Below are 19,992 nucleotides of genomic sequence, written 5' to 3' on the forward strand. Positions count from 1 at the left end.
CTCTTTGGTTTCTAGACTGACCTCATCTACTTCCCTGGTTTCGGTTGCCATATGTATTCTAACAACAGCAGGTTTACCACTCCTGAGTTCCAGATCTCTATATACGCCCTGTCTCTTCCTAGACGTCTGTGCCTGGAGGTCCCACAGGCTGGCCAAACTCTGTTCACTCACAGCTAAGCCCATCAACTGCCCCCAGCAACCTGGTCCTATTTTGGTAAATGGTACCACCATTCAATCACTGACCTAAGGCAAAAAATTTGGGTTAACCCCGCTTTTTCTGCTGTCTCTCTCCACATACCCAAATGGTTTTCCAGCCTGGCTCTGGCTCATCCTGCCTCTTTCACAGCGCTCCCTGCCACCCTCCCCATCAGGCCCGGCCCCCCTGCCACCCCCGTCCCTGCTTTATTTCTGGGCTGCATCATCTCACGAGATGACAGCTGCACAGCCTCTAAGATGGTCTCCTGCCTTCATCCCTCTACCTGAGTGCCAGCGCCGCGGGCCAGCCGGAGAGGTTATTCTAGAGCATAAATCTGATCAGGTACCTCCCTTCCGTGATCCCGTAACAATCCAGTACAATCCAGGGTCTGTAATTCTGCACACGAGACTCCCTATAACCTGGCCTCTCCAGGGCCCAGGGACGCATCACCACTTCCTCCCTCACCTTGCTATCTACCCAGCCAGGTGAAATCCCACTTTCCTGGCTCTGGACACTGGGCCCCTTTCCCACTGCCTGAACCTCCTACACCTTCTCCAAGACACAAGCGCTTCCAGCCTTGTTTACCTTAAGTATTAGAGTGTCACCAGAGAGTTCTGAGTACTCCCTCCCCCCACCTACCCTTTCCTTCCCTCAAGAGTTTCAGGGGAAAAAATGAGGCCCCTCTCTCTTCTCTCCTCCTGGGGACACAATTCTACCCAGTTTCCTTTGGTGGTGTGTTTTACCAGAACAATAGATCTTTTTGTTCTCCTTTTCCAAATATGAAATCATAGCATTGAATGTGCTCTTTCACACGCCATAGGGCGATTCAGGCATTGGGGAGCGCTTTGGAGGGCCGGTGTCCCAGGCGCAAACCTGGAGAAGGGAGTCCCTGACATACCCCCACCTCCTCCATGCCCGGAAGTGCACCTGCCCGTCCCTCCCGAGTGGGCCTTCCTTGTCTGAATCCCCAGTGAATAGGCCAAAGGACCAGCTAGCTAGTGAGTACCCAGCTCAGTTTACAACTTATTGAAACTCTCTAAGCTTCTTCCCGCAGCCGGAGCGCAGAATTCAGCCAGGGCCAATCCTTGGGGGGCGCACGCGGGGCGGGGGGTTGGGATGGGGAAGTTTTGGAAGTAGGTGGAGGCCTGTCCGCGCTCAGGACAAGAAGGCGCCAGCAACTGCAAAACGAAAGACTTTTATTGAAAAATATCGTGGCCCATTTTCAAAGCTGCGGGTCCCTGCGCAAAGAGAATTTTGTGGCCACAGTCCGACCGGGCGGGCAAGTAGCGGTGGTCACCCCAGTTCCGCGCACGAGAGGGGCAAGGTTTCAAAGGTTCGTGCCGGCAGGCCCCTGGGCTCCACAATCCCGCTCCCCGGGCCAAGGAGGGCTAGCAGCTGGGGAAGGGGGCGCCGGGCGGACCCCTCCCAGTCCAGTGAGGGAGCAGACTGGCATCTGGGGAGCGGGGGCTGGACTCCGATGCAAGGCTGCACGCAGGACTGGTGGGCGCGCCAGCTTGTGGGAGTGGTCGGGGCTTCCCGCGGTCACCCCATCAGACGTAGTCCTTGCGGTCGTAGGCCGTGCCGGTGCTCGTGACGGGCCCGGTGGAGCGCGGCGCCGAGTAGACTATCTTGGTTGGCGCGTAGTTGTCGCGCGGCGGGCAGGAGCAGCAGAGCAGCGCGCCCCCCAGCAGCTGCAGCGCCGACGCCGCCCAGCCCACGTACAGGGCGGAGCCCATCTCGCGCTTCTGAGCCTCGGGCACCAAGGGGTTGTAGAAGTCCCGGATGATGGTGTTGGCCGACCAGGACACCGGCACGAGGGTCAGCAGGGCAGCCAGCAGGAAGAGCACGCCTGCCACGATAGTGATCTTGGCCTTGGCCGTGTCGTCCTGCACGCAGTTGGTGCACTGGGCACCCACGAGCGCCACGAGGAGCCCGAAGACAGCCAGTAGGATGGCGATGACGATGAGGGCGCGGGCCGCCTGCAGGTCCTGCGGCAGCGCCAGCAGCGAGTCGTACACCTTGCACTGCATCTGGCCGGTGCTCTGCACCACGCAGTTCATCCACAGTCCCTCCCAGGTGATCTGCGCCGTGATGATGCTGCTGCCGATGAAGGCCGTCACGCGCCACATGGGCAGCGCGCAGCACACGATGGTGCACAGCCAGCCCAGCACGGCCAGCGAGGTGCCCGCGATCTCCAGGCCCATGGACATGGCTGCCGCGCCAAAGCCGGCTCTGCCGGGCGGCTCCACGTGCGGGACGACGAGGGTCCGGGGCCGCTGGGGCCTGGGCGGGAGCGGCGGTGCAGCCGACGGACTGACGCCCCGCTTGACGGACGAACGGACGGACGGACACAAGGGCGGCGCGCGCTAACGGCTCCGCTCTCCCGGCTGGCGCAGCGGCTGCGCCTGCACCTGCCCGTGGCTTTGTAGGCGGGCGGCTGCGACTGGGCTGGCCCCTAGGAAGGGGCCGGTTAGTCTTCGATCCCGGCCCAGCGCTCCGGCGGGGGCGGGAGGGGCGGAGCCGCGCTCTCCCAGGCCTGGGGACAATGACGTGGCCCCTCTTCTCCCTTCACTAAAGCGCCCCGGAGGAAGCACTTGGCCAGGAGTGGCTCAAGGCGCCAGGGTGCGGGCTTCCGAGAGGGCGGGGCCGAGACCTGCCCCCCAGCCCCTCGCTCCTGCCCACCCCGCCCTCGCCCCAGTGCTCGGAAAGGAATTCTCCGGGGGATGGGGTGAAAAAGGACTACCTGCTTCACACTCCACCACTCTACCCGCAGCAAGGAGGAGTGGGGAAGGGGCGGGCAGTGTGGGCGTGGCCAGCCCGCTGTGGGCGTGGCCCAGCTGTTTACCAGAGTGGGCGGCTGTCCCCGGAGCCGCTCACCTGCTCCTGGTCCCACTGGCCTCTGAGGTAGCGCTCCTCCCTGCGCGCGCTCTCGGCCTGATCCAGGCCCCTGGGACTGCCAGTCCTGGTCGTCTGGACTCAGAAGCGGGGGACAGCCCGCAAAGGCGCCCTGAAGACACCCCTGAGCCAGTGCTGAACTCAGATTCTCTAGCCCCTCCTCAGTTCCCAGGTCTTCACCCTCACGGTGTCCCTGGATCTCTTTCGCTGAGCTGGCCTCGCCTCCTAGAAACACCGCACCCGCACCCTCCTCCCACAGAGCCAGGGTCCTAACCCCGGGGGAGTCAGTACCCACCTTATTGAAACGATGGTGAAAGACCTTTGATCCCGGCAAAGGTGGGAAGTCAGAGACATTATCTCTAAAGGCCTTGCTCCCACACCTGAGCTATCCCTCACCTTGCTCTCTGCCCTACAGAGGTGACCTGGGAGATTCTGTCCCTCACTTCCCCTCTCCTCAGGGCCCCCACCCTTGCCGTGTCCACTACAGGGATAATGTAGAGACCACATGGCCCATTCTTTCCACCGTTCAGCTTTTTGCTCCCAGCCAGGCCTTCCCCTGACCACACTGTTTAAAATCACAGCCGGGAATTCCCTGGCTGTCCAGTGGTTAGGGCTCCATGTTTTCACTGCCATGGCCAGGGTTCAATCCCTGGTTAGCACAAGGTAAGGATCCCCCAAGCTAGGATCCCACAAGATTCTCCAAGGGCCACGTGGCCAAAAAGGAAATAGATAAAAATTTAAAATCACAGCTATTCACCTCACAATGTCCTGTCCCCATTTTTATACTTTACATTCCTTTTAGCATTTCACACTGCCTGTTATTTGCTTTCTGCTCTGGTATGTCAGCTCCATTGGGACATCCAGAATGCTCCCAACCAGGCAAGGGTTTCTGCTGGTTTTATTCACTGCCAATGTCTCCAGTGTCTGAAACCATGTTAGGTCCTGAAGACAAAGTTGATGTAGTGACTTTTTAAAAATTTTTTTACTTATTTGGCTGCATGCACAGAATCTTCTTTTCGGCAGGGGAACTCTTAGCTGGGGCATGAGGAATCTAGTTCCACAACCAGGGATTGAACCCTGGGCCTCCTGCATTGGGAGTACAGAGTCTTAGTCATTGAACCACCAGGAAAGTCCCTGATCTAGTGACTTGAATGGAGGATAAGCATCACTTTCTTGCCTTCCTGCAACCTTGTCTGCCCTGGGGGTGCCCCCTCTTCCTGGCATGAATGACTGGTAATGGGATATTACCCTGTTACCTGCCTTTGGAATCTAGTCGGAAACTTGGGCACTTTGAGGTGAGAGGAGGGACCTATGGAATCGGCCCTAGGGGTTTTTCTGCTTTGTCGCATCTCTCAAATTATAGGCTTGCATCCTGTGTCCTCCTCTGTGAATGTCCTAGCCCTGGGGTGAGGTAAACAGGGTCAAGGCCCATGGAAACCAGGGTCCTTCTTCTTGCAGGAGCAAAGGTCTTGGGCTGGGCCAGTTGGGGCTGGGATGGGCAGGGCTGGGAGTGCCTGGCCAGAGGGCCCAGCTGGTGCTGGGTGTGGGTTGCCCTGGAGGAAGTTCTTGAAGTCCAGTGAAGTGCTGGTTATTGGGCTGACTTTGGGGTAGAGGAGTGGCAATGGGGGCCTGAGACCAGATGCTTTTGTCTTGAGAGCGGGCTTCCTACTCTTTGTGCTGTGAGCTCTATCTCTTGCTACCTGCGAGGCCAAGGAAAGTCACACCCCTGCTCCTCACCTCAATTTCTTCTTCTGCAAAATGAGGAAACTGATGTCTACATGATCTACCTCACAGCGCTGTGATGAGTACAGAGGCAACGTGAGCATATTGCAAATTAAAAAACAACAAGGGCCGGACAAGCCAGTGTGCAGAGAAATTGTGTGAAGGTGTGGGGTTTAGATGGATGGACCTGAATTGGAGTCCGCCTCCACTCTCACCAGTCCTGTGACCTTGAGCAAATCCTCTCCTACCTGGAGCCTCAGTTTCTTCATCTGTGAAGAGGGGTTTATTCTGAGTTGCTTGGGTTTGGGGTACAGGCAGGAAGAGGTGCCTTGTTCCTGAGTGAGGTGGACCTACTAGGTTGGGCTGGGAAGAGATGAGGCCAGAAGGACAGAAAGTTTCGTGCCCAGGGGCCAAACTTCAGGAACTCTGCAAGTAAGACTTTGGCTCTGGGCAAATAGCTTCAATCAGCTTTTTGCTTAATATCGTCCATGGTCCTTACAACTCAGTAATAAAAAACAAATAGCCCAATTAAAAAAAAATACAGTCAAAGGATCTGCATAGACATTCAGAATAGACAAGGAAGATATCCAAATAGCCAAGGTGCACGTGAAAAGTTGTCGGACACCATTAAGCATCAGGGAAACACAAATCAAAACCACGAAGAGATACCACTTCACACCTACAAGGATGGCTAGAATCAAAAACACGATAACAAGTGTCGCAGAGACTGTAGAGACACTAGAACTCTCCGACAAAGCTGATGGCATTGTTCAATGCTACAGCTGCTTTTGAGAACAGTCTGGCAATTCCTCAAAAGGCAGAGTTACCACTTGTTGTTTAGTCGCTAAGTCATGTCCAACTTCTTTGCGACCCCATGGACTGTAATCTGCTAGGCTCCTCTGTCCATGGGATTTCCCAGGCAAGAATACTGGAGTGGGTTGCCATTTCCTTCTCCAGGGGATCTTCCCAACCAGGGATCGAACCTGCATCTCTTGCATTGGCAGGCAGATTCTTTACCACTGAGCCATCAGGGAAGCCCCCTGGCAGAGTTATACTGTATGATCCAGCAATTCCATTATTAGATATTTACCCTAACAATGAGAAATGGAAGATATAAAGAGAAATAAAGAAGATATCAAGAAGAAATAAAGAGAAATGGAAACATGTGTTTACCAAAGAATTCACACACGGGATTTCCCTGGTGGTCCAGTGGTTAAGAATCTGCCTGCCAGTGCAGGGGACATGGGTTCGATCCCTGGTCCAGGAAGATTCCACATGGTGCGGGACAACTAAGCCTTTGCACCACGCTACTGAAACCTGGGTGACTAGAGCTTCGCAACAAGAGAAGCACCTGCAATGGGAGGCCTGTGCACCCCAACAAAGAGTAGGCCCCCACCGCTCACCACTAGAGAAAGCCCACACACAGCAACGAAGACCCTGTGTAGCCAAAAATAAAATAAATAAATTATAAAAAGCAAAACCAAAAGGACTTGTGCACAAATGTTCAGAGCAACATTCCTAACAGCCTCAAAGTAGAAACGTCCTAAATGTCAGTTGGTGAATGAATAAACAAAAAGGAGTATATCTATACAATGGGATATTATTCAGTCATAGAAAGGAATAAAGTTCTGTTCTGTGGCACAATGTGGATGAACCTTCAAGACATTATGGTAAGTGCATTGCAAGGAATGGTGTGTATTATGTGAGTTCATTCATAAAAAAGATCCAGAGTAGGAAAATCTATTTGAAATAGAAAGTAGATCCGATGGTGCTGGGGTGGGGCATTGGGGGAAATGGAGATTGATTGCTAATGGGTACAGTGAGAATATCCACTCCAGTATTCTTTTTAGGGTGATGAAAATGTTCTACAATTGATTGTGCTGATGGTTGCATAGCTCTGGGAAGATACTAAAAAACCATTAAATAAATTGTGAAATGGTCTATAAATCATATCAATAAAGCTATTAAAATAAAAACCACTATGGTGTTTGGGCTCCAAAATTACTGCAGATGGTGACTGCAGCCATGAAATTAAAAGACACTTGCTCCTTGGAAGAAAAACTATGACCAACCTAGACAGCATATTAAAAAGCAGAGACATTATTTTGCCAACAAAGGTCTGTTTAGTCAAAGCTATAGTTTTTTTAAATAGTCATGTATGGATGTGAGAGTTGGACTATAAAGAAAGCTGAGCGCCGAAAAATTGATGGTTTTGAACTGTGGTGTTGGAGAAGACTCTTGAGTCCCTTGGACTGCAAGGAGATCAAACCAGTCAGTCCTAAAGGAAATCAGTCCTGAAACTCCATTGGAAGCTGAAACTCCAATACTAAGGCCACTTTTGGCGAAGAACTGACTCATAGGAAAAGACCCTGATGCTGGGAAAGGTTGAAAGCAGGAGGAGAAGGGGATGACAGAGGACGAGATGGTTGGATGGCGTCACCAACTCAATGGACATGAGTTTGAGCAGCTTCGGGGGTTGGTGATGGACATGGAAGCCTGGCATGCTGCAGTCCATGGGATTGCAAAGAGTCGGACACAACTGAACAACTGACCTGAACTGAACTGATGGTGCTTGGGGCCCCACAATATTTGTTGGTGTGGTGTGTGTGTCCCCAGAAGGTGGGAAAGAGGATGGGATGAAGCTGTCTTTGTATGGAGAGTGCTATGACTATGGGTAGTGGGGGAGTGCTGTTGAGAGGAGGGTGAGGCTTGGGGGCTCCAACACAATGCTTGTCTCTCCCTTCCATTCCTGAGCCTCTTGTCCAGAAACAGCACCTTGACCCAAGATGGCACTGATGCTCCAAAATGCCTCCAGTTAGTGCCCAGTGACCATTGGAAGGAGAATACTGAAGCTGTCTTGATCTAGGAGAAATTCTTGTAGGAGGAGGTTGGGCAGGAGTTGCTGGAGAAGGCTTTGCTTGGTGAAGGTGACCAGGTGTGTTGGAGTGAAGTGTGTGTGTGTGTGTGTGTGTGTGTGTGACTCCAAGAAGCAAATGCTAGAAAAAGAGGAACTGAAAGAAGAGTTTCCACAGCTAGGAGATTAACCTGTTCCCCCACCCAGTGTCCACCCCCCAGAAGTAGCCATCAGGGCCCCAGGGCCTGACGCTCCCATACTGTGGCCGAGGCACCCTCCCCCATCCCCCACCTCCCAGCGCACTCAGTCTGGGCTCCTCCTCTGCCCAGTGGGCACTCTGTACTGAATTATACCATTGGCTTTCTTGGTTCTCCAGCTTGCAGATGGCAGATTGTGGGACTTCTTGGCTCCTATAACTGCCCGAGCCAATTCCTCTAATAAATCCTCTTTTACATATTGTGGCTCAGACGGTAAAGAATATGCCTGCAATGCAGGATACACGGGTTCAATCCTTGTGTCGGGAAGATCCCCTGGAGAAGGAAATAGCCACCCACTCCAGTATTCTTGCCTGGGAAATCCCATGGACAGAGGAGACTGGTGGGCTACAGTCCATGGAGTCCCAAAAGAGTCGGACGTGACTTAGCAACTAAACAATAACAAGTATTTTCTATTAGTGAAACTTTACTACTGTGGTAGAATTCTTTAACTGACACAGAGGCACACCTTCTTTTATTGCACTTCACACTACTGTGTGCTTTCTTAAGTTGAAGGTTTGTGGCAACCTGGACTGAACAAGTCTATCAGTGCTGTTTTTCCAACAGTATTTGCTCACTTGGTGTTTCTGTGTCATATTTTGGTGAAATATTTCAAACTTTTTCATTATTATTATGTTATGATGATCTGTAATCAGTGATCTTTGAAGTTACTATTGCAAAAAGATTATGACTTGTGAGGCTCATGAAGGTTAGCCTTTTTAAGCAATGAAGTATTTTTATTTTAAAAAACTTTTTGCCGCACCTCAAGACATGTGGGATCTTAGCTGCCCAACCAGGGATTAAACCTATGCCCCCCGCAGTTGAAGCAGAGTCTTAAGCACTGAGCTGCCAGGGAATTTCCAGCAATGAGGTGTTTTTATTTTTTTTATTTATTTTTTAAATTAAGGTATATACACTGTTTCTTGGGCTTCCCGGGTGGCACTAATAGTAAAGAACTTGGCTGCCAATGCAGGAGACGTAAGAGATGTGGGTTTGATCCCGGGGTCAGGAAGATGCCCTGGAGGAGGGTATGGCAACCCACTCTAGTATTCTTACCTGGAGATCCCATGGACAGAGGAGCTTGGTTACAGTCCATGGAGTCCCAAAGAGTTGGACATGACTGAAGCAACTTAGCAAGCACACACATTGTTTTTTTAGACATAATGCTATTACACAATTAATGAATACAGTGTAGTGTAAGCATAGGGGCTTCCCAGGAGACGCCAGTAAAGAATCCATGTGCCAGTGCAGAAGATGTAAGAGACTCAGGTTTGAGCCCTGGGTCCAGAAGATCCCCTGGAGGAGGAAATGGCACACCACTCCAGTACTCTTGCCAGGAAAATCTCATGGACAGAGGTCCATGGGGTCGGAAAGAGTCAGACCTGATTGATCATCCAAGCACTATATAGTGTAAACATAACTTTTATAGGCGCCAGGAAACTGAAAAATGTGAATGACTCACTTTATTGCTGCATTTGCTTTATTGGGGAGTCTGGAACCAAAACTGCAATTTCTCTGAGGGATGCCTATATTTAGACTCTTTACATTTACGGTAAATATTGCCATGTTAAAGCTTGGTCTAATATGTTCACTGCAGCTTTATTTACATTAGCCAAGATACAGAAGCAACCTATGGTGTATATATACAATGGGATGTTAGCCATTAAAAAGAACAAAATCTTGCCATTTGAGACAACATGGATAGATCTAGAGGGTATTATGCTAAGTTAAATAAGTCAGAGAAAGACAAATACTGTATGATTTCATGTATGTGTGGAATCTAAAAAATGAAACAAGTGAACTCACATAACAGAACAGGAACAGTTATAAATACTGAGAACAAACAGGTGGTGGCAGCGGGGAGGAGGTTGGGGGAAGGAAAGAAATAGGTGAGGAAGATTATGAGGTACAAACTTTCGATTGCAAAAGGGATGAGTCATGCGTGTGAAATGTACAGTGTGAGGAACAGCAGTCAATAACTTTGTAATATCTTTATATGGTGATATATCCTAACTAGACTTATTATAGTAGTTATTTCGCAATGTATCAAATCAGGGTATTGTGTAACAGAAACTAATACAGTATTATAGGTCAATTATATTTAAAAAACAAACTCATAGAAAAGGAGATCAGATCTGTGGTTATCAGAGCAGGAGCTGGCAGGGGGAATTGAAGGAAAGCAGTCGTAGCTCAGCTGGTAAAGAATCTGGCTGCAATGCAGGAGACATGGGTTCGATTCCTGTGTCGGGAAGATCCCTTGGAGAAGGAAAGGGCAACCCACTCCAGTATCCTTGCCTGGAGAATCCCATGGACAGAGGGGCCTGGCAGGCCTCAGCCCATGGGGTCACAAGAATTGGGCACGACTAGGCGACTAAACCACCAAACCACCACAGTCAAAAGCACAAATTTCCAGTTTTAAGATAAATTAATACTAGGGATGTAAATTACATAATAAATATAATGAATATCGCTATGTGTTATATATGAAAGTTGTTAAGAGAGTAAATCCTAGGAGTTCTCAACACAAGGAAAAAAATTATTCTCTATGTCTTTAATTTTGTGTCTGTATGAGATGATGGATGTTCACTAAACTTACTGTGATAATCATTTCACAATGTATGTAAGTCAAGGTTTTCCTGGTGGCTCAGATGGTAAAGAATTTGCCTGAAATGTGGGAGACCAGGGTTCGATCCCTGGGCAAGGAATATCCCTTGGAGAAGAAAAGGACAACCCACTCCTTTGGACAGAGGAGCCTGGCGGACTACAATCCATGGGGTCACAAAGAGTCAGACTAGACTGTGTGACTGAGCACACATATACACATATAAGTCAGACCATTATGCTGTACACCTTAAACTTACACAGTGCCAACATCAACCATATCTCAATAAAACTGGGAGATAAAAAGTGAAAAAAAAAAAAAAAAAAAAAAAACTGGGGCCCTCGCCATGCACCACTAGGAGTTTTAGGGCGGCCAGCTGGATGGTGACCACGACGAGGGCACCAGGTGCCCTTGGGTCCAGAGGTCCCGAGCTGCTCTACCTTCCCTCCACCTTTCAATCTTCTTATGCCTGTTTTATCTATAAAGTCCAGGGGTTTTGGCTGTACTTGGCAGAAGGAATAGGGCCATGTATGTCTATTTCATCTTCTCAAGAGTGAAAGTTCCTGGGACTTCCCTGGTGGTCTAGTGGTTAGGAATCTGCTTTGCAATACAGAGGACATGAATTCAACCCCTGGTCAGGGGACTAAGATCCCCCATGCCTTGGAGCAACTAAACCCATATGCTGCAACTCCTAAGCCCACGTGTCACAAATAGAGAGTCCGTGAGCCACAACTAAAGATTCCATGTGATGCAATGAAGACCTGATGCAGCCAAATAAATAAATAAATATTTTTAAAAAGGAGTGTAAGTTCCCCAACTGTTGTCTTTTTTTTTTTTTTTTTGCCTCACCATACAGGATCTTAGTTCCCCGACCAGGAATCGAACCCATGCCCCCTGCAATGGAAGCGCAGAGTCCTAGTCACTGGACTGCCAGGGAACTTCCCCCCCAACCGATTTTCTTTCACTTGGTTCTCTATACACTTATTCATTACCTGCTCGGCTCCTGTAACCACTTGAGTTTAAGACCCCTAAGTTGGCCTTTGTAGTTCAGTGTTTTGGTCTTGGGTCTCCTACTGGCGACCAGAATGAGAAAAAGGAAAAGAAAAAGAAACCGCAGGGAAGCTCAGTTGGGCTAGGCTGGGGCTGGGGGCACTGCAGGAGAGAGGGCTGGGAGACCCCGGCCCCCAGCCCATGCATGGTGCTCGTCCTCCCCCTCACTAAGCCTCCCTTCTGGGAACGGAGGGTAAAGGGCTCCATTGACTTTTAAGTTTATTTAAGCCTTGGGGATCTTATCATATCTGGATCCTAACAGCACAAAGTTAAACAAAGCAGAGTCTGAGGCCCAAGGAAAGAGTAGTTGATTTAAGATAGGGCTCTATCAGAGGTTATTCAACCCTTAGTGCCTCCCACCTTATCGCTGACAGGGGCCACGATCCCTGATCCCCGGCCAGGGCAGTCCCCTGGCATTCTGTGCTCCGGCTAAGCTCCAGCCCCAAGGGGAGTCTTCTGGGGAAGGAGCTCAAATAACTTTGTCAGTTGATGAGAAGCCCTGTCGGTGCCAGGCAGCCTCTTTATCCGCCAGCCTAGTCCCTACTCAATGCGCTTATAATGACAGAAGCCACCGTGGTAGAGAGGTAGGGGGTGGGAGGACACGCAGGGTTTTCTCTCACCAAGGCTGATCCCAGTGCCCATCGGCTGCAAAGAAACACCGATCCTGAATCCAATATGGTGCCATCCTTCCTTAGGGGCCAGCCAACCCAATGTGACCCCCGTCACTCCAGACCCCTTCTGTGGTGAGGATGTTGGCCATTTGTTCATACACTCATTGATGCTTACTTGGGATCTGGATTTGTTTTACTTGAGCATCATGCTTCTGCCAGTACCACCATTCTTGAACTTACTCACGCCTCATATGCTGTTCTTGTCAATCTTGCAATATTGCTTCTGATCTAGAAGCTGCCATACAGCAAAAGAAGTACAGGGAGATGTCCCGGGGGTCCTGCTTTCCTCATGATCCCCACCATCTAGAAGCATCTGGCTTTGCAGGGGATGCAAGGATGGAATGACCCTTTGAAGACAGCTGCGGTCCGCCTGGGAAACAACAGCGTGGGAGGTTGGACTGCCATCTCAAAAATGCCCTTATACGTGGTGCCTTTTCTCCTGTAGACAGAACACATGTGCATTCAGACTTCCTCCTCTCCTGGTCTGCTAAAGAGGATTCAGTAATTGCACCAAGTTTCCCCTCACCCTTCCCATCTCACTGATCGTAAGGAGAAAGGGTTGCTTGCTGGGAGAAAGGCATTGTAGATATATATAATAAAGGGTTGAGACGGACAGAGGAAGAACAGAACTTTTTAGACTAGGAATGAAAGAAAGGTTTGGGAGGGCAGCTTCCAGAAGATCTGCTGAGGACCAACAGAGGGGTGTGGGGTGTGAGAGGAAAGGAAGGTACTTTTCACCTGTGTTGTGGTCAAACACATATTTCAATACCTTTGATATCTTTCAAAAGGCAAGGGTGGGGTAGGGAATAGGGAGTGAAAGTGTTAGTCACTCAGTCGTGTCCAACTCTTTGGCACCCTGTGGACTGTAGCCCTCCAGGCTCCTCTGTCCATGGGATTCTCCCAGCAAGAAAACTGGAGTGGGTGCCATGCCCTCCTCCAGGGGATCTTCCGGACCCAGGGATAGAACCCGGGTCTCCTGCATTACAGGAGGATTCTTTACTGTCTGAGCCACCAGGGAAGACCCGGAGGGGAGGGAGTAGGGGGTTCCTACTTCAGTGGAAGGGAGGGGGCCTGCTAACCATTTGGGGTTCCTTGGGCCCCTACAAGCACAGGCAAAGGAGGATCGCTACAATGGCTGAGACGATTGACTCTGACCACAGAGGGTAAGTGAAGCTGCAGTTAAGAGGTGGGAACACAGGCAATTGTGTAGAGCTCAGGGACCCTCCTGGGTGTCTGCGTGTTGCCATCACCAGTGGTAAGTTGTCCAAAGAAGACCATTGCCACCCTAGGCAGGACCACCAAGTACAGGTCATCTCTGTGGGAGAAGAACGCTGGCCCAGCTGAGGAGCTGCCAAAGTCGAACTGTGGAGTGAAGGAGGGAAGGTACAGCCTGGGATTGGCTACAGAAAGCAAGATGGCATCCCACCGTCTTGGAGCTAGCCTGCAAAATTGCCCTCTTCCCTTGGAATATATTTTTTTAAAATAAGGGGAGTTCCTTGGTGGTCTCGTGAGGACTTGGTACTTTCACTGCCATGGCTCAGGTTCAGTCCCTGGTTGGGGAACTGAGATCCCGCAAGCTCCAAAGCACAGCCAAAAAAAAAGAACCCCCCCCACCAAACACACTGGAAAGTACAAAGAATAACATAAGAGATACCCATGGGGCCCCACCACTCAGATTTAGCAAGTCGTTACATTCTTATTCTTATTTATTTATTTATTTTTGGCCCCACCACATGGCATGTGGGATCTTCGTTCCTTGACCAGGAATCAAACCTGTGCCCCCAGCGTTGGAAGCACGGAGTCTTAACCACTGGCCCACCTAGGAATTCCCGCAAGTCATTACATTCTGCCAGAAACCCCTTGCACCCCTTCCCTATGCCACTCACTTCTCTCCTTCTGGGTAACAATATCCTGAAGTTGACATGGCATCTTCCTGTTCAGTTTTGTATAGTTTTCTACTTGGGTATATATTCATTCACAATATATAGAACTACCTTGTGTATTAAACATTTTTACATGGGCAATCTTACATTGTACACCTCTATCCAAGGAATGCTCCAGGCAAGAATACTGGAGTGGGCAACTGTTCCCTTCTCCAGGTGATCGTCCCTAACTAGGGATCGAACCTGGGTCTTCCACATTGCAGGCAGATTCTTTACCATCTGAGCCATCAGGGAAGCCCTATATTGTACACAGAATTTGACAGTTTGCTTTATTCAATGGTGTTATGGCTTTGAAATGTACACAAGAAGCTCCAGTTCATTAATGTAACTGCTGTGTGGTATTTCATGGTATTTCATGTCTGTGAGAATGTCACGGTTTCCATTCACTCTCCTCTTGGTGAGCACTTGGATTATTTCTGTTTTGCTATTACAAACATGTGACATACATCCTTGTAAATGCCTCCAGGTGCCTATGTATGAGTTTCTCTAGAAGTGGAATTGTTGGATTGTAGGGTATAGGCACCTTCCACCTCACCAGGTGTTGCGAAATGATTCTAGAGAATATTGCCTGTTAGTCTTAGACACTCCCTTCAGCACAGAGTTTCTATTGCTACACATCTCTGTTAAAACTTGGTAGCATTCAGATTTTTGTTTTCTCTCATTCTGTGGGTGTCAAGTGGCATCTCCTTATTGTTTTAATTTGCATTTCTTTATTCGTGACACTGAGCATCTTTAATTTGTTCATTGTTTATTTCAGCATTGTCGTCTATGAGCTACTCACTGATGGAATTTGCCTAGTTTTCTGTTGGAATGTTTTCCCCTTTTCTTATTGATGTGTTGAATCTTTTTATATGTTCTCAGCATCAGTTGATTGTTGGCTGTGTGTGTTAGTCGCTCAGTCGTGTCTTACTCTGCTACCCCATGGACCGTAGCCTGCCAGGCTTCTCTGTCCATGGGATTCTCCAAGCAAGAATACTGGAGTGGGTTGCCATTTCCTCTTCCAGGGCATCTTCCTGATCCAGGGATCGAACCCAGGTCTCCTGCATTGCAGGCAGATTCTTTACCATCTGAGCCACTGGGGAAGCCCTGATTGTTGGCTATATGGCGGTAAATATCTTCTCCTGGACTACAGCTTATCTCTTATTATGTTTAGGTTATCTATTGTTTCTTTTTTGAGGCGTAAAATACATTTAGCGAGGTCCTTAAAATGCACAAATCTTAAAAGTACAACTTGAAATTTTTGCACTTGCACATATTATGTGCCCACCACCCAAATCAAGATATAGAGCATTTCCATAACCCCAGAGGGTTTCCTTAAGTCCCATCCCCCTTCTCCCCAGAGGTGGCCATTTTCCTTTTCCCTTTAAATTTTTTAAAAAAGACATTTATTATTATTTTAAAATGAAATTAGTTTATTTATCTGGCTGTGCCCCGTGGCATGTGGGATCTTAGTTCCACCACCAGGGATCAACTCTGCACCTCCTGAAATAGAAGCACAGAGTCTTAACCACTGGACCACCAGGGAAGTCCCGTGACCAGAGGTAGCCACTTCCAAACTCCTGTCACCATGGATTACTTCTGCTTCTTTTTGACCTTTGTAGAAGTGGGATCACAGTGCATACACTTCTGTATCTGGTTTCACTCAGTATAATGTGTGTGAGGTCCACTCATGTTGTGTGTGTGTATTCTTTTTCATTGTTGTATACCATTCCGTTGTGTGACTCTGTCACAGTTCCTATCCATTCTTGTGAGCATCTGGATGGTTTCTAATGGTTTTTCTGTTACAAACAAGATGTGGCACACGCCCTTGTCCTCCAGGTACACATACCTGAGAGTTTCTCTAGAAGTAAAAATGTTGGGTCATAAGGTGTATGCATCAACCACGCTACCAGATATTGTGAAATGATTCTCTAAAATTGTCCCAGCCAACTCTTCCTTAAGCATGTTGGAAAGTTTCTGATGTACACATCTCTACCCACACTGGGTAGTACTTTCGTCTATTTGCCTTTAGAAATAAACTAAACATCTACATGAGAGGAAAACTGTAAAACTTTCAGAAGAACATAGAGACTATCTCTATTTCTTGGGGCTGGAAAGCATTTCTAAATATGATACAAAAGTATATTAAAAAATTGATAAGTTCGAGTACATTTTAAAAACTGGTGTGATAAAAGACAATAAAAATTTAAAAAAATAAGCTAGGTAATTTGCCATTGTAATTTGCCTTTCTTTGATTGTTAGTGAAGTTCAACACTTTTATGTAGTCATTGGTCATTCCAGTTTATTCTGTATATTGCCAATTCATAGCCTTGGTCTATCTTTCTAATAGGTTGTCTTTTTCTTTATAGATTAATAGAAATTTCTTACATATTCTGATTACTAACCATTTGTTGGCTATACAGATTTGATATGGCTTATTTTTAAAAATAGATATTTATTTCATATTAGTTTTTGCATGCAAAGTCTTTTTTGTGGCATGTGGGGCTCTTGAGCTACGGCATGGGGGATCTAATTCCTGACCAGGTGTCAAATCCAGGCATTGGGAGTATGAGTCTTAGCCACTGGTCCACCAGGGAAGTGGTGCCTAGCTTATTTGTAAAAAAAAAAAAAATAAAAAATTATTGTCTTTTATCATGCCAGTTTTTAAAATGTACTCAAATTTATCAATTTTTTTCTTTTTTACGTACTTTTGTATCTTGTTTAGAAACACTTTCCAGCCCCAAGAAATAGAGATAGCTCCTGTTTTCATCTAAAATTTTTATAGTTTTCTTCTCATGTAGATGTTTAGTTTATTTCTAATATCTACATTGTTGTTATTGTTGAGTCCCTAAGTCATATCCGATTCTTTTGCAACCCCATGGACTGTAGCCTGCCAGGCTCCTCTGTCCATGAGATTTTCCAGGCAAGAATACTGGAGTGGGTTGCTATTTCCTTCTCTGGGGGATCTTCCTGACCCAGGGTGAGAACCCGCATCTCCTGCATTGGCAGGTGGATTCTTTACCACTGAGCCACGAGGGAAGCCCATATATCTACAAGGAGACCTTTTTGAGAAGAGACAGGCCCTGCCGTGGGATGTCTCAGTCTGAGGCAGATAATCACACATACTGGGAGCAGATGTCACACCAAGGAACAAAAATGGCCCCTGTACTCAGGTGCTGGGGATTCCAGGGGTGATTGGAGAGGTAATTTTGCAGCTGGCTCTTGTTACATGGACACCTGTGCTGAGATACCACAATTACGTGTGTTTTCTGAGATGGAGCCTAAGGCCAGGAAAACGATTAGGTGCAGGAGGCACCTAAGGAGGCAGTGAGGACAGGGGTGGTGGCATCTTAGAATCTTGTGATACTTGGCCCTGGGCCAGTTAAAACCCGATCTTGTCCTTTCTCTCCTCAGCAGCAAGGTTGGGGTCCCCCCCGCCAGCCTCTTTCGGCATCCCCTCCACCTCTGCCTCCCTCATGAGCCTCTTAAACTGGCCAGCTGAAAAACCAAACTGGTTCAGGGCCAGCGGGTCAGACTCACCCACCCCCGGGGCCGGCTGAGTCTGTGAGCTGGTCCTCAGGCGCACTGGGGGCTGTGTTTGGCTGTGAGTGGCGGAGGTGGGCTGGGCCCTGGCGGCTCTGGGGGTTGCCGTCGGTGGGGGGGGGTGGGGTGTATTTATCTCTGGGTGGGGAGGTTTGGGTTTGGGTTTAGCCCGCGGGGGTGTGTCTGTGTGGGTTTGTTTGTGTTTGTGTGAGAGGGTGTTTGTATTTGTGTGTTTCTCTCCCAGGGTGTCCACAGTTCCGGGCAGGGTCTGTCCCTCCCTGTGGGTGATGGCGACGGCAGGAGATCTGAGGTAAGAGTGGCCGGGGTGGGGTGGAGCCGTGTCCTCGAGGCCTGGCCTGGTTGGCTGCTTTGGGGGTAATTCCCAGGCTCTGGGGTGTCATGAGCCTGGGAGGGAGGCATGAGTCACTCCTCCCCTCCCACTGCCCTAGAGAAACTTCTTCCCTGTCCCCGGGGCCAGGTTTCGCCAGAAGCCATAAAGAGGCCCTGCGCAAGCCTCTTCCGTTTTCAGGTAGGTGGCTGAAACCCAGCCCGGGAGCTGCCTCGGAGCTGAAACGAGGGCGCCGCCCAGATGGGATCCAGCAGCCTGGACCCACCCCTCAGGCTCTCCCGGGTCTTTTCTGTGTCCTGAATATTCTGTCCTATTCCGGTAGGCCCGCCGCTCACTGAGCCCTCCCCTCACCGAGCCCCTCCCCTCACTGAGCCCCCTCCCCTCACTGAGCCCCCTCCCCTCACTGAGCCCCCTCCCCTCACTGAGCCCCCACCCGCACTGAGGCCCTCCCTCACTGAGTCCCCTCCCCTCACTGAGCCCCTCCCCTCACTGAGCCCCCTCCCCGCACTGAGGCCCTCCCCTCACTGAGTCCCCTCCCCTCACTGAGCCCCCTCCCCTCACTGAGCCCCCACCCGCACTGAGGCCCTCCCCTCACTGAGTCCCCTCCCCTCACTGAGCCCCCTCCCCTCACTGAGCCCCCACCCGCACTGAGGCCCTCCCCTCACTGAGTCCCCTCCCCTCACTGAGCCCCCTCCCCGCACTGAGGCCCTCCCCTCACTGAGCCCCCTCCCCTCACTGAGCCCCCTCCCCTCACTGAGCCCCCTCCCCTCACTGAGCCCCCTCCCCTCACTGAGCCCCCTCCCGCACTGAGCCCCTCCCCTCACTGAGCCCCCTCCCCTCAGAGCCCCTCCCCTCACTGAGCCCCCTCCCCTCACTGAGCCCCCTCCCCGCACTGAGCCCCTCCACTCACTGAGCCCCTCCCCTCACTGAGCGTCCTCCCCTCAGAGCCCCTCCCCTCACTGAGCCCCCTCCCCTCACTGAGCGTCCTCCCCTCAGAGCCCCCTCCCCTCTCTGAGTCCCCTCCCCTCAGAGCCCCTCCCCTCACTGAGCCCCCTCCCCTCACCGAGCCCCCTCCCCTCAGAGCCCCTCCCCTCAGAGCCCCTCCCCTCACTGAGCCCCCTCCCCTCAGAGCCCCCTCCCCTCACTGAGCCCCCTCCCCTCACTGAGCCCCCTCCCCTCAGAGCCCCTCCCCTCACTGAGCCCCCTCCCCTCACTGAGCCCCCTCCCCGCACTGAGCCCCTCCACTCACTGAGCCCCTCCCCTCACTGAGTGTCCTCCCCTCAGAGCCCCTCCCCTCACTGAGCCCCCTCCCCTCGCTGAGCCCCCTCCCCTCAGAGCCCCTCCCCTCACTGAGCCCCCTCCCCTCAGAGCCCCTCCCCTCAGAGCCCCTCCCCTCACTGAGCCCCTCCCCTCACTGAGCCCCCTCCCCTCAGAGCCCCTCCCCTCACTGAGCCCCTCCCCTCACTGAGCCCCCTCCCCTCAGAGCCCCTCCCCTCACTGAGCCCCTCCCCTCACTGAGCCCCTCCCCTCACCGAGCCCCCTCCCCGCACTGAGTCCCCTCCCCTCAGAGCCCCTCCCCTCACTGAGCCCCCTCCCCTCAGAGCCCCTCCCCTCACTGAGCCCCTCCCCTCACTGAGCCCCTCCCCTCACCGAGCCCCCTCCCCGCACTGAGTCCCCTCCCCTCAGAGCCCCTCCCCGCACTGAGCCCCCTCCCCTCAGAGCCCCTCCCCTCAGAGCCCCCTCCCCTCAGAGCCCCTCCCCTCACTGAGCCCCCTCCCCTCACTGAGCCCCCCTCCCCTCAGAGCCCCCTCCCCTCACTGAGCCCCCTCCCCTCAGAGCCCCCTCCCCTCACTGAGCCCCTCCCCTCACCGAGCCCCCTCCCCGCACTGAGTCCCCTCCCCTCAGAGCCCCTCCCCTCACTGAGCCCCCTCCCC

General features: G+C 50.9%; 1 protein-coding gene across 1 annotated transcript; it reads right to left on the reverse strand.

Annotated features, from left to right (window-relative positions):
• Nucleotides 1-1,375: 1,375 nt before the first annotated feature.
• CLDN3 (claudin 3) lies at nt 1,376-2,910 on the reverse strand. The gene has a single exon (XM_006057088.3). It carries the CDS (start codon nt 2,404-2,406, stop codon nt 1,747-1,749), a length of 660 nt encoding a protein of 219 aa, XP_006057150.1. The 5' UTR covers nt 2,407-2,910; the 3' UTR covers nt 1,376-1,746.
• Nucleotides 2,911-19,992: the final 17,082 nt, after the last annotated feature.

This window comes from Bubalus bubalis, chromosome 24 (genome assembly GCF_019923935.1).
Source record: "Bubalus bubalis isolate 160015118507 breed Murrah chromosome 24, NDDB_SH_1, whole genome shotgun sequence".
Classification (NCBI taxonomy): domain Eukaryota; kingdom Metazoa; phylum Chordata; class Mammalia; order Artiodactyla; family Bovidae; genus Bubalus; species Bubalus bubalis.